Raw genomic sequence first — 12,529 nt, 5'->3', positions numbered from 1 at the left:
GGATCTTCCCGATTTACGTGTCCCAGTCCCAGTTTCATAGCAGGCACTTCAATTACCGACTAATCATAGCTTCCTAAAAACATCTTATTTTGAGGAGCAGCAACACCTCTCGGTTACCCACACAAAAAAATTATAAGTTATAGTAGAATTTTCTGTATATCAGGTGATGCAATAAGATGTGGTGTGGACACAAGACTGATAAGGCATCTCTCACGTTGGTGCCTTAGTAATACATAAAACAAATGCAGAGGCACTCAGGCCATGACACTAGATATGATTTGTTTCTGGTTAATGTCTCTTCACAAATCATTTATTGGCTTTGTGCTCTCATCTTGCCAAAAAAAAAGAAAAATATTAGATTCTTCCTTGTGGCAATTTCATCATTAAGTTATTTGATATCTTGCATACCAACATGGAGTTAACTAGCAAATTCTTCATGTTAGGGAGTAAAACCAATTTGACTGTTTATTTTTATATCTCTAACTGTTATTACCCACACTCAACGACTTTGCCACCACCAAATCACCGTGACTTTATTTTTTTGCTTTTTAAGATTATTAACCATCAGTAATCACCCATGCCAATTAGATATTTACTCGCAAAGCCCATTACAGACAATATGAACCATCAAAAATGAGGATGTGTAGGGACAGCAGGAAGGGGCCAGTTTGACTGATTATTGAACTGGATCAAATGAACTAACCTGGAAGTAATTGATTCTAATAAATAGCAAAGAATAGCAATCCATTCAATGTAGGGGAGCATCAAATACACACCATGTTTTAAAATGCTGAGAAAGAAAATCATGCAAAAATTTGACATACCTTGGTTCATAGGCTCCAATAGGAATAGCAGCAAGGTCAAATGGTCCATATCTTTTCCCTATTTGTTCAAAGGCTACACAGTAACCTGTATCTCCAGCAAAAAAAAATCTATTCCAGGGTCCCAGAACACACCAACTTCCCCACAGCACCTTGTTGTCGTCTGTTACAGTACGTTTGCTCCAGTGTTGCACTGGTGTAAACACAAATGTCACTTCATCATGGCCAGGAACACAGTTCTCTTCCCACCAGTCCAACTCAATTATGTTTTCACAGCCACACTTCTGCATCCAGTCCAAGAGACCCAGTGGAACAAACCATCTCAAGTCACCCCCAAAGCGCTCATTAAGACTTAGCACTGTATTGTAATCCAAATGATCATAGTGAGTATGACTGATTAGCACAGCGTCTATTTTGGGCAACTGTGCCACTGTGCATGGTGGGTTTCGAAAACGTTTTGGTCCAAAGAATTGCACAGGTGAAGCTCTTTGGCTGAAGATGGGATCTGTCAGAAAAGTCAGTCCTTCCATTTCTACCAACAGCGATGCATGACCTAACCAGGTCACTCGAATTCCATTCCCCAAACTCCCGACCAGCTCTGGGTTTTTTACAAAGTACGGTTCTAATATTGGCAATCCTTCATCAAGTTCCTACAGGCAGACAGAAAAAGATTTTTTAAATAAATGTAATTCTGCTCTGTAGCTTGCTCATACATATTAGTGTCACACAGCAAATCTCGGTCAACTTAACATAATTTGACAGAAACGCAGTGCAATAAAAGCTATAATTCTGGATGTGATTTTACATTATCTTTAGACAGGTGGAACCCTATAAATGAAGCATCTAAATCACAAATTGAAAGTTAGGGTGATTATTATTGCAAGTAACCTTTCAGGAATGCTTCCTGTATATTTAAAGTTAATTTTTCCATTAAAGTATTTACAAAACTTTCTGGCCAAAGTGCATACGTGGAAATGGTGCCTGAGGAGAGGCAATGACTTGAAACTGTTATTCTTTTATGAAAGATGGGGATCCAGGCCAGGTCTGTGTTTGTTGTCCATCCACAAATTGCCCTCAAGAAAGTGATGGTGAGCTGTCTTTTCAAACCATCGGAGTTCATGTAGCGTAGTAATGCACTCAGCGTGTTAGGGAGTTCCAACATTTTGACCCAGCAACAGTGAATAAACCATGATATAGTTCCAAGTCAGGATGAAGAGGAAGTTGCCGGGTGGTAATATTCCCATGCGTTTGCTGTCCTTGTACTTCTAGGTGGTAGAAATCTCAGGTTTTGAAGGTGATGTCGAGGGATCCTTGGTGAGTGCATTTGGTAAAAGGTACACATTTTTCTTGGATAATGTTGATCTCCTTAACTGTTGTTGGAGATTCACTTATGTGGGCATGTGGAATCACACTTGACTGGTGTCTTGCAGATAGTGGACAGGCTTTATGGAGTCATGAAGTGTGTTATGCATCACACAATTCCCAGCTCTGACCTGTTCTTATGGCTACTATATTTATATGACTAGTCCAGTTTAGTTTTTGGTCATTAGGAATGGCAGAGATTTAGCCAGCTCGGTCAGTAGTGGTGTTACTAGTGCAGAGTTTATGTCTGTTCAAGTACTGTTTAAGTAAACTTGGCTAGTTACAGCAGTGCATCTTGAATGCTGTGGTGCGTACAGCAGATAACTGACATTAAGTTTAATGGCAGAGATGCTAATCAAGTAAATTGACCCACTGTTATTGGTGTGGAACAATCTTCAGTGTTGATTCAGTTGCAGAGAATCAGGCAAGTGTCCATTACTTCTCACCTAAAATTTGTAGATGACGGAGGATATTTTGGGAATAAGGAAATGGGTACTCATTGCAGAGCATCCAACCTGTAAATTCAGCCTGTTCTTATAGCTAACATTGTAAAGGGTAGTAGTGTTAAAACGTCAAGGCAACAGTGATCCCCCAGCTGTTGATGAAGGACTTTCACAGTGATAGTGTTGATATTGAAGGTCATGAGTGACAGGTTAGAATATTTTCCCTGCAAGAAATCTTATTATCTGGTAATTATAGGGCACACATGCTGTCAGCCAAAGACCGGATTTTGTCCGGGTTTTTTACAGAATGACACTGGCTGCGAATGAAGCTGAACTCTTATCTATTATCAGCAATTTGCTCATAATACTGATATTAAGATGAAGAGAAAGTCATCAATGAAGCTGCTAAAGTGGTTGGGTAAAGGGCACTTCCTGGATAAACTTCTGAAATGAGAACCAGTGACTAAGATTGCTAGAATACCTAGAAACATTATCCTTTGTGCCAGACATACCTCCAGATACTGAAGGTGGTGGTGTCAACTTACCCCAGTTTGCACGTCCATTTTTCTAGTGGTTCGCAGTGCCTTACTATTTGGTTTTTCTCTCTTTTATTTTCCTGGCAGTCTGGAATGCAAGATCTCTCCAAGCAACACACCAGGATTGGAACTATATCAGCATGCCTTCATATTCACGGAGCCAAATCATAAAACTACCTTTCTGCAGCACTGTGGATGAACCTACACCCTAGAGACTGCAACAGTTCAAGAATAAATCTCATCACAACCTTCTGAAGGACAATTTGGGATAGGCGATAAATGCTGGGCTGGCCAGTAATGTCCACCATCCCATGAACAGAGAAACCAATTCTACTTTGGATCTGTGTTTGAATCAAGATTGTTATGAAGGGCTTGGGAGCCAGGGTATTCTGACAGAAACCAAATTGACCGTTCCTGAGAAGATATTAATTTGCTGGCACTGTTGATGTCTGATTCCATCACTTTTCTAATCGCCCGGTGTACAATAGAATGGTAAATTGTCCAGGAAAGTTTTGTTGTTATGTTTGAAGACTAAATATACTTGGACAACTTTTTAATATTATAAAGCAGATGCCAAATGTAACAATTTAGGCATTGGAGTGGCCTAGTTCTAATATGCAAGTCTTCCTTCCTTACTAAATAAAGCACATTCATCATATCATGATGGTGGTTTTTGAATACAATATGTTTGCTTTATATTACAATTGTTGTATGTAATAACTAGAAATTTATAAAGGCTTTGTATTAACTCTAAATAAGCAACCGCAGAACACTTATTTGCTTAGCCAAAGGAGAGAATAATTATTTGTACATTTTTGGAAGCTTCCTTTCATCTGTACATTTAATTTTCTTTTATAAGGCATGCAGTAGTAGTGTACAAATTAATATGCAGGCAATAGTTTGCACCTTCAACATAGTGAAACATATCAAAACACTTCACAAGAATGCACATTAAATGACACCATGACAAAGGAGAAGACATTAAGACTGATGAACAAATGTTTTTATATTGGTCTCATAAGTATCCACTGGCTTATAGTTAACTATATTGAATTATAGTTGGCATTATTTATATGATAAATTAATTCTAAATGTTTATGCCAGTAACATATTTCGTATTGATGCTGAAGTTTATACTTCAATGTCCAGGGCATAAGAATGTGTAGCATTCTTGCCCTTTCAGTTTTGTCTGACTTCAGATGAAATTTTCACATCTTCAGTGTTGTGCACATTTCTCTTCCATAACATTCCACAGAATCAATATTCTCATTTTCTAATCTCTCGTTCATTCCCAATACTTCTAACCTTTTGTTCTCCTTATAATCTACAAATGTTTAGAATCTGAGCATGGAAACATCTCATCTCTAGTACTGCAATGGCTTCACCTATCCTCCTAGTCTAAGTAGCATCCTATATTGTGCGTCTAAGCATTTCATCCAAGTTTCTTAATAAAAGCCAGATAAATGCAATGACAAACATAACTTCATTTTAAATCTTTTATCCATACACTGAAATTAAAGAGATAGTAGGAACTGCCGATGCTGGAGAAATGGAGATAACACGGTGTGAAGTTGGATGAACACAGCACGCCAAGCAGCATCAGAGGAGCAGGAAAGTTTGACATAAATCTGAAGAAGGGTCTCAACTCGAAATGTCAAACTTTCCTGCTCCTCTGATGTTGCTTGGCCTGCTGTGTTGATCCAGCTTCAGATCGTGTTATTACTGAAATTAAAAGAATCATGTTTCACTGGTCCAGGTGGTGCTGAGTGTCTCAAGCATCGGCACTTCAGCACAAGAAATAAATAGACCTAATAGCGTTCTTATGTGTATAATTGCCAGTATAAACTATCCTAAAAATAAACTGTATCTTGACATGCATCTGTAAATCAGCATAGCTCAGTATATGTGGTGCAGCCTTTAAAGGATGGTTTAATTTTAGGTAAACCAGCAATCCATAGACATGAATTTATAAGTAGGTTTGTGATTGCAATTGTAACAAGGAAACATTTTTTTGAAAAGAAAATTATTCAGATTCAGTTATTCAGTTACTGAACAAGAAAGCTGTAAAAGGTAATATACAATTGACCAGTTTTTAAGGGTAAAGCAGTGATCCCCCTCTCGCTGTTATCTCAAGCCTGTCTCCTCCCATACCTAGCATTCTTGTCATTTTCTTTTGTTTTCTTTAATCTTTACTGTTATTGCCTCTTTGAATTTTCTTCATTCTTCCTAAACTACATTACAATAACATAAGCATGCTTCCTTCTCCCGCTATGCTTTTTCTGTTTAATTCACTATTCTGCTGTTGACTATAACTCCGTCTTTTCTGTCAAATTCCCCTATGACTCTCAATCTTCCCTTCCCGTTACGATTTGAATTTTTCGTCAACTCAGCTTGGCATCACCTTAATCAGTGAACTTTGATTTCACTTTCATCTTGTGCCAGACTAGGAAAGGTGAAGAACAGATGAATCATACCAGTTCCACTTTTTACATAGCACTAAGTTTAGAACACCTACAATCAGTGGCATTAGGTTGCTACATAAACTAAATTTACTTTTAACATTTTCACTATGAGGACTATAACTTACACCTTGAAATGAAAACCATATTCCATTGGCAGATATTAATTATGTAATTACACAAATTACCAAAATGTTGCTTATGTTGCACACAATTGCTTCATATGATCTTTAAGTCTGGATACAATGAAAATTTTAAAAATTGACATAAATAATAAAATAAACTTCTGTAAAAGCTATAAATCATATGTGAACAATAAACGATTGAAATACTTGCAGCCTGAGATTTGATCAAGCCACTCACCGCCTTAGAACTTGGGATGTTAGTATGGTCCCTCTCCATCACAGCAAACTTTAGCACATTTGTGAAAGCAAGATCACTCCAGGTTGGCCAGGGATTGACAAATCTGCCATCTTTCCCTCTTTTGGATCTTGTCACATCTTCTTCCAAACGGTAATCCAATCTGAAGCTTTTCCTGGACGATCGGGATGATGAGCTTCCTCTTGCCTCACGGCTTGCATTCCCTGATCGTTTCTTCACAGCTTCCTTTGGATAATGGCTGCTTGAAATAGGAACCTCTTCAAGTTTTGCATCCATGTTTCCTTCTGCTCTGTAGTGTAATCTAAAGAAATGCAGTAACATAGTAATCACTAAGAACATAAATCAAGACTTTTCAAACTTCTACAAACATATATTCAAATGTCTACAAAATAGAAAATCCCAGTTCACATTTCTCTAATTATGTTATGCAAATAAGGATTTACTGTTAATTGTCACTTTCTTTTTTTGTGTAGTTCCAGCTGTGGATTGATGTTAAGTAAGTTAGTCCTATTGATTCACTAATAATGCCAAACGATGCTAATACCCTCTTGGCCAGAAAAATCACGTAACAACGTAAAAGAATGCACCTTGCAACCTGGTACGTAATAACAAAACCAGAGCAAAAGCTGTATCTTCAAAGTAATCAGATGATCTAGCATCTCACTGGAAGCTGGGATTTACGCAAATTGGCAATATAACTCGATTCAGTAGTTGCGCATCACATTCCGCTAATACTCATAGTAAATGACACTGCGGTAAGCTTACTCGGCATCGCCAGTTTACAACAGCGTAGATCAAGAACGAGCCACAGTCACTTGAGCAACCGGTCATTTTTTTTTCCCGAATAAAATCCTATTAATTTGCCCGTAAACAAATCTAATACTGAGATAGCCTCAGTAGCATTATCGAGCAGATCTCCTCAACCACTGTCCCGGTGCGAAATCACGTTTTATGTAACGTTTATACTAATACAACGTGAAGCTGTAAAATACATACACAAACTTTGTGATTGGTAAAACAAAGCTCTTGGGCTGTTACTGTTAAAACGGTACCCAGCTAACTATCACAGTAAACACTTAACCCCGCCAAACATTAATAATAGCGTTAAAGTTTGTCGCAAGGGTTCGGAATAGTTTCTTAGCTTACGTCGTTGCATTTAGACAAAACAGAACTGTTAATTCCAAAAGCAGCAGAGAACCGAGGGCAGAACATAGAAAAGAAAGGGAAAACATTTTGGACCTTGCTGGATGTTAACGATGAATTCGAAATCATCCAGGAGGCAGCGCCGCAGTCTCTGACTTTATCCTCTCAACGTAGATGTCCCCCCCACCACGCACCTTTGTTGTTCCCGCCTGCATATGATGTGACAAGAAGAACAAGTCAGGGCTCTGAGCTCAGCCTCTGCCCAGTTTCAGCACGTGATCGCCTTATTATCACTGCAATCCAACCATTCAGCTCCTGAGTGAAATTGCTGAGAAGTGCACTGTTAGAGGCACAAAGGGAGATTCTTTCTGGATCTAACAACCTCCATTAAAATAAACAACGGCACCAAATATTTACCACCCAAGCGACACGCTATCATTCGCTTTCAGGACTGTATATAAAAAAAGCTTTAAATCAGCAATGACAAAACGACCAAGGGTTTCCTTTTATTGAGTTGTGAGAGTCTGCAGCTGTAATTTGACATTTTAAGAGCTGTGCTCACTTTTCTGAAACAAGCCTAAAGTTGGTTCACAACCCGTTTGCAAGTTATATTTTCGCATACGGTGGGTCAGACTAACCTGAATCGTTTATTGCAAAAGCGTCTTCAAAGATTTGAGAGGAATTTAATAAGAAGAAATTTACGAGTTTTTGATTTTATTTGTAAAGTTACGATTATTGTTGGTTGCGTTCTACATAAAATGAATTAGTAACAAATACATTTAAAAACTGAAAAAGTAGAATCTCACAATTAGAACGACTGGAAACACTATATTTCAAACCTCCTCAGGAATATAGGGAATATCGTAACTCCCGGCCCTAGATTTTTTTTTGTTTTCCGGAGATTGCCTGCTTTAGCCTCCCCTCCCCCTTCTCCGTACCTCAACAGCCACACCAGTAAAACCAATGGAAAGGAAGTGATTCGACCAAGTTTCAAAAACACAAGGTCCGATTGGAAGACAAACTTTCTCTAATAATTCTTCAAGACAATGTGGTAGTCGGTTGCGTACTGTTGCCGGTCAGACAAACCTGAAATACAATAACTTCCTTTGCTGAAACTCCTCCCAAAACGGTGCACACGATATCACACTATCACCAAAAAGTAGGGCTGATTAAGTCGCCCAGGACAAAGAAAAAACATGTTGCATATTTACAGATTTGGAAACGCATCAAAAAATCGCAACAAAAAGATACAAAGAAAATCTGTTTAGCAATTCAAGATACGGTATCCTGCGGTACTTTTGAATCAACTTGTCCCATTTCTGTTAATCAGGATCCACGCGATTCGGTTGAGTCTGTTGCTAATAAAAATGACAGAATTAGATAATTTCTGGAACTAAAAAAAGACAGCATTTGGGGTGAAACTTGACAACTGCCATAAACTATGAACCCAACCAATTAAAAGGAGAGGTTAGAGATTCACCTGGGAAGGAAGCAGGACTTTGCTTCTACTAGTTGGCCTCCTGGCTCACTCTGGTCGCACTTAACGTTTCTGTCGATAAAACTCGCCAATTTCGTCGCTGCTGTGACACAGGCAGCTGAGAGAGGCCGACAGATTGCTCGGCACGTAATCCCAGTCCTATCTGTCAGCATCGCCTCTCACACAAGCATCGACATGCTATCCAGATCCAGTTTAAAGTAAATTACACTAACTTCAGAACGACTATCTGCACGTCAAGTAAAGACGATTCCCACACATTTCCCAGGATCAAATCTCACGTCCTCGACATGCTCCTGCACGCACCCGGAAACCACAAGCCACTTGTGCTGCACCAAACTGTTCCCGGAATAAGGAAAGGACGCCACAAAGTCGGTGTCAGCTCCTGCCCATTGTTTAATGTGACCAGCGGTCCGAATTCTGGACTACTAATTCGGCTAGTTCTGTGGTGTTGAGTTTCCCTAAAGTCCAATATTCTATCTTTAAAACTATGCTTTAGTTTACTATACTGATATTCACAAGATTTGTGGAGAGTTTCCGTGTTATAGACTGTTGCCATAACGTTAGTAATTTTCCTTTAAAAATGACTTCTAACAGTGATAGTGCACATTTTGTAGTCAGGTACATTTTGTGTTGTAAATTAACATTTAAATACGAACAATTCGGATTGGCAATAAATATGGTTTCCCAAGAACAAATAGGAAAAGTAATAAGTCCAAAAATATTCAGTCCTCGCACTTAATCCCTAAAGCAAAACTTTTTGGATTTCAGTGCTTAAGTCTCACACATTTGAGGTCAGGTTTGGTCACTAAAATATTGCGTTAATTGCAAATATTTTACTTCAAATTGCATAGTTTGAATCTATTATTATTTCATTTTATATTTTACACTTCAAAGTAATGTTCTAAATTAGAATTCAGAATTAAGAACATAATAATAATGATACAAAACATAACATTTATGGACACAGTTCTGCGGCCAAGTTATGAGTGACAATCTAATGGTATCTTGCATAAACTTGAGTGTATTTCACTGGTGAAGAACACAACCTATTTTCTATTCACAAAAACCAAATTTATATTTGTATCGCAAATGAGATTGTTTTACACAGTAATGCAGAATCATAGAATTGTTGCAAATGAGGCTATTTACCCATTGTTTCTCCCCAAAATTCTAACTGCTGGTCAGATTAAAAATGGCATCATAGGAAAGGAATTGTCACCTAGATGTAGTGGCCTTAACAGTTGGGGGCAGCAATAAAACCAAGAGCAGAAATAGGCCAATCCATGAGATTGCGGCAGATCTCATACTCCTTAATCCACTTTACTGCTTTTTCAATATAACCCTTGATTCCCTAACTGATTTAAAATCTTTCTCAGTCTCTAATATACTTAACAACCCAACCCTCTACGGTAAAGAATTTCACAGATTCATTATCCTCTAAGAAAATAAATTCCTCCATAATTCTGTCTCATATAAATATCATGTGGAAGTGCTGATGTTGGACTGAGATGAACAAAGACAGAAGTCACACAACACCAGGTTATAGTACAACAAGCTTATTTGAAATCACAAGCTTTTGAAGTACTGCTCCTTCATCAGGTGAAGTGAAGGAAAGTGCACAGACACAAAATTTATATGCAGAGATAATGGCAAGATAATTCCAGGTAATTAAGTGTATCAAAAAATAAGTACAAATGGTGTGAGTGGAGTGTCCACAGGCTGAATAAAATGTCTTTGCAGGTGATCAAAAGTGTCAAATGGTGTGAGAAAAGTATCAACAGCTGAATAGCAAATAAAGGGATGACCCATGATCTGATTAATTAAGACAGAGAGATAATCACAAAGAAAAATAAAAAATAAGATGACACTATTTTCACTTATCTTTTGACACTCTTAATTACCTGGAATTGTCTCACCACATATAAATTCTGTGAATGTGTGTTTCCCTTTGCTTCACCTGATAAAAGAGCAGCACTTCTAAAGCTTGTGATTTCAAATAAACCTGTTGGACTATAACCTAGTGTTGTGTTACTTCTGAGTTTGCCTTAAATATGTGACCACTTATTCTGGGATTATAGTGTGGCACAGTGGTTTGGTGGCTCAGTGGTTAGCCTCGCAGCACGAGGGACCTGGGTTCAATTCCAGCCTTGTCTGTCTGTGCAGAGTTTGCACATTCTCCCCATGTCTGCATGGGTTTCCTCCCACAGTCCAAAGTTGTGCAGGCTAGGTGGATCAGCCATGCTAAATTGCCTGTAGTGTTCAGGGGTGTGAGGGTTATAGGGTAATGGGTCTGGGTGGGATGCTCCAAGGGGTGGTGTGGATGTGTTGGGCCAAAGGGCCTGTTTCCACACTGTAGGGAATCTAATGTGTACCTGCTGATCCTATCTCTCACAAGAAGAAACAGGTTTTCCACATCCAGCCAGTCAAAAGTCCTAAGAATATTGTACAGTTAAATAAAGTTGCCTCTCATTCTTCCACATGCTAATGTATACAGGCCGCATTGGCTCAATCTCTCCTCATAAGACAGCCCCTCCATACTTGTTATCAGCCTAGTGAACCTTCTCTGGAGTGCCTAAAATGCCCATTTATCTTTCTTTAGCTAAGGGACCCAAAATCTTTTACTGTGTTACCCCAGCTGTGCTCTGACTAATATCTTGTATAGTTTCAGTAAAACCTCCTTGCTTTTATCCTCTATTCCTTTTGAAAGAAAGGCCAACATCCTATGTACCTCCCCTATTACCCACTGAACATTGATGGTGGCTTTTTGTCATTCCTAGATGATTGCCAAATCCCTCCCTTCTGTCACTTTCAGTGGTCTTTCACCATTTAATAATATTCAACTTTTTTTTCTTCTTGCCAAAGTATATAATCTCACATTTTCCCACATTATATTCCATCTGCCAAGTGTTTGCCCACTAACAACCTAACTATATCCCTAATTGACTATGGGGGACAGCCTAAATCAACAATCAGAGGAGGCCTTTAGGTTTTTTTAAAAAAATGGTTGTAACAATGCAAGGGGGGTGGCTAGTTTTCACAGATCAAGCTTTCTAGTCTTTTAAGCTGTAGCAGTCAGAAGCTGTTTGGATCCCAGAAGCGTTGGAGCTTCAGTAAATGATTCTTAGCTGCTACATGCTCTGAAATCTCTTGATGTTGTTTCCTCCTGGATTGGAGAATTGCCTGTAAGAATCTGTGTTTGAATTTACCTTTTCACCGAGAAGTGTGCTTATTGGATGTTACTAAATTGGAACAGTTAATTAGTAATAAGTACTGTATCTATTACTCATTTAAGTTTTCGATTAGTTGTTATTCCAAATTCCTTGCTTTTGTTTGTATTTTAACTATAGTGTTTAAATAAATTGTATTTTCCTTAACGTCAAGCAGCTTGACCAGCTGCAACACATCTGGAAAAGACACACACACTTCACACCTACCTTTAAAATAAGAAAAAGTTAGGGTCTAGGCTGCCTTCTTAAAATATTTTGAAGGGGTCTGGACTGGTCCATGACACCCAGAACCAGAATATGTCCTGCACTCTCTTGATGAATTTCCCATCTTTCCTTGTGCTTTCTATTTTTGAAAATAACGGAATTAATTCATATTTGAAATGTAAGGTTGGGGTGGCATGGTGGCTCAGTGCAACTGTGTGTGGGTTTTCTCCGCGTGCCCCGGTTTCCTCCCACAGTCCAAACATGTGCAGGTTAGGCGGATTGGTCAGGCTAAATTGTGTGTAGTGTTCAGGGATGTGTGGATTAGATGGGTTATAGGGGAATGTGTCTGGGTGCGATGCTGTGAGTGTCGGTGTGGACTTGTGGGGCCGAGGGGCCTATTTCCACACTAGGGATTCTATGGTTAATCTTCTGTGACACTGTCGGTATACCCTATT

At 38.7% G+C, this 12,529-nt stretch overlaps 2 protein-coding genes across 8 annotated transcripts in view; one reads left to right on the top strand and one right to left on the bottom strand.

Annotated features, from left to right (window-relative positions):
* Positions 1-3,804, top strand: part of armc10 (armadillo repeat containing 10) — a 57,087-nt gene extending 53,283 nt beyond the window's left edge. The window contains exon 7 of one of the 2 annotated variants that reach the window (XM_059654570.1): positions 3,250-3,804. In XM_059654570.1, the coding sequence (XP_059510553.1) occupies positions 3,250-3,333 (84 nt within the window). In that variant the 3' untranslated portion in view covers positions 3,334-3,804. The remainder of the gene's footprint in view (positions 1-3,249) is intronic. The other variant, XM_059654571.1, reaches the window with a different exon arrangement.
* The window catches only part of napepld (N-acyl phosphatidylethanolamine phospholipase D), a 42,929-nt gene that overhangs the window by 30,247 nt on the left and 153 nt on the right, over positions 1-12,529 (bottom strand). Inside the window, exons 1-5 of one of the 6 annotated variants that reach the window (XM_048554236.1) lie at positions 8,626-8,729; positions 8,084-8,231; positions 7,242-7,354; positions 5,985-6,303; positions 825-1,471 (exon numbers count right to left, since the gene is read on the bottom strand). In XM_048554236.1, the coding sequence (XP_048410193.1) occupies positions 825-1,471; positions 5,985-6,278 (941 nt within the window). In that variant the 5' untranslated portion in view covers positions 6,279-6,303; positions 7,242-7,354; positions 8,084-8,231; positions 8,626-8,729. Of the gene's footprint in view, positions 1-824; positions 1,472-5,984; positions 6,304-7,241; positions 7,355-8,083; positions 8,232-8,625; positions 9,059-12,529 lie in introns of those variants that run through there. The other 5 variants (XM_048554234.2, XM_059654567.1, XM_048554233.2 and 2 more) reach the window with 5 other exon arrangements.

The sequence above is a fragment of the Stegostoma tigrinum genome, chromosome 25, assembly GCF_030684315.1.
Source record: "Stegostoma tigrinum isolate sSteTig4 chromosome 25, sSteTig4.hap1, whole genome shotgun sequence".
In the NCBI taxonomy this organism is placed as follows: Eukaryota; Metazoa; Chordata; class Chondrichthyes; order Orectolobiformes; family Stegostomatidae; genus Stegostoma; species Stegostoma tigrinum.
Note: the sequence above shows the minus strand (reverse complement) of the source record. Positions and strands in the feature narration are given on the sequence as shown.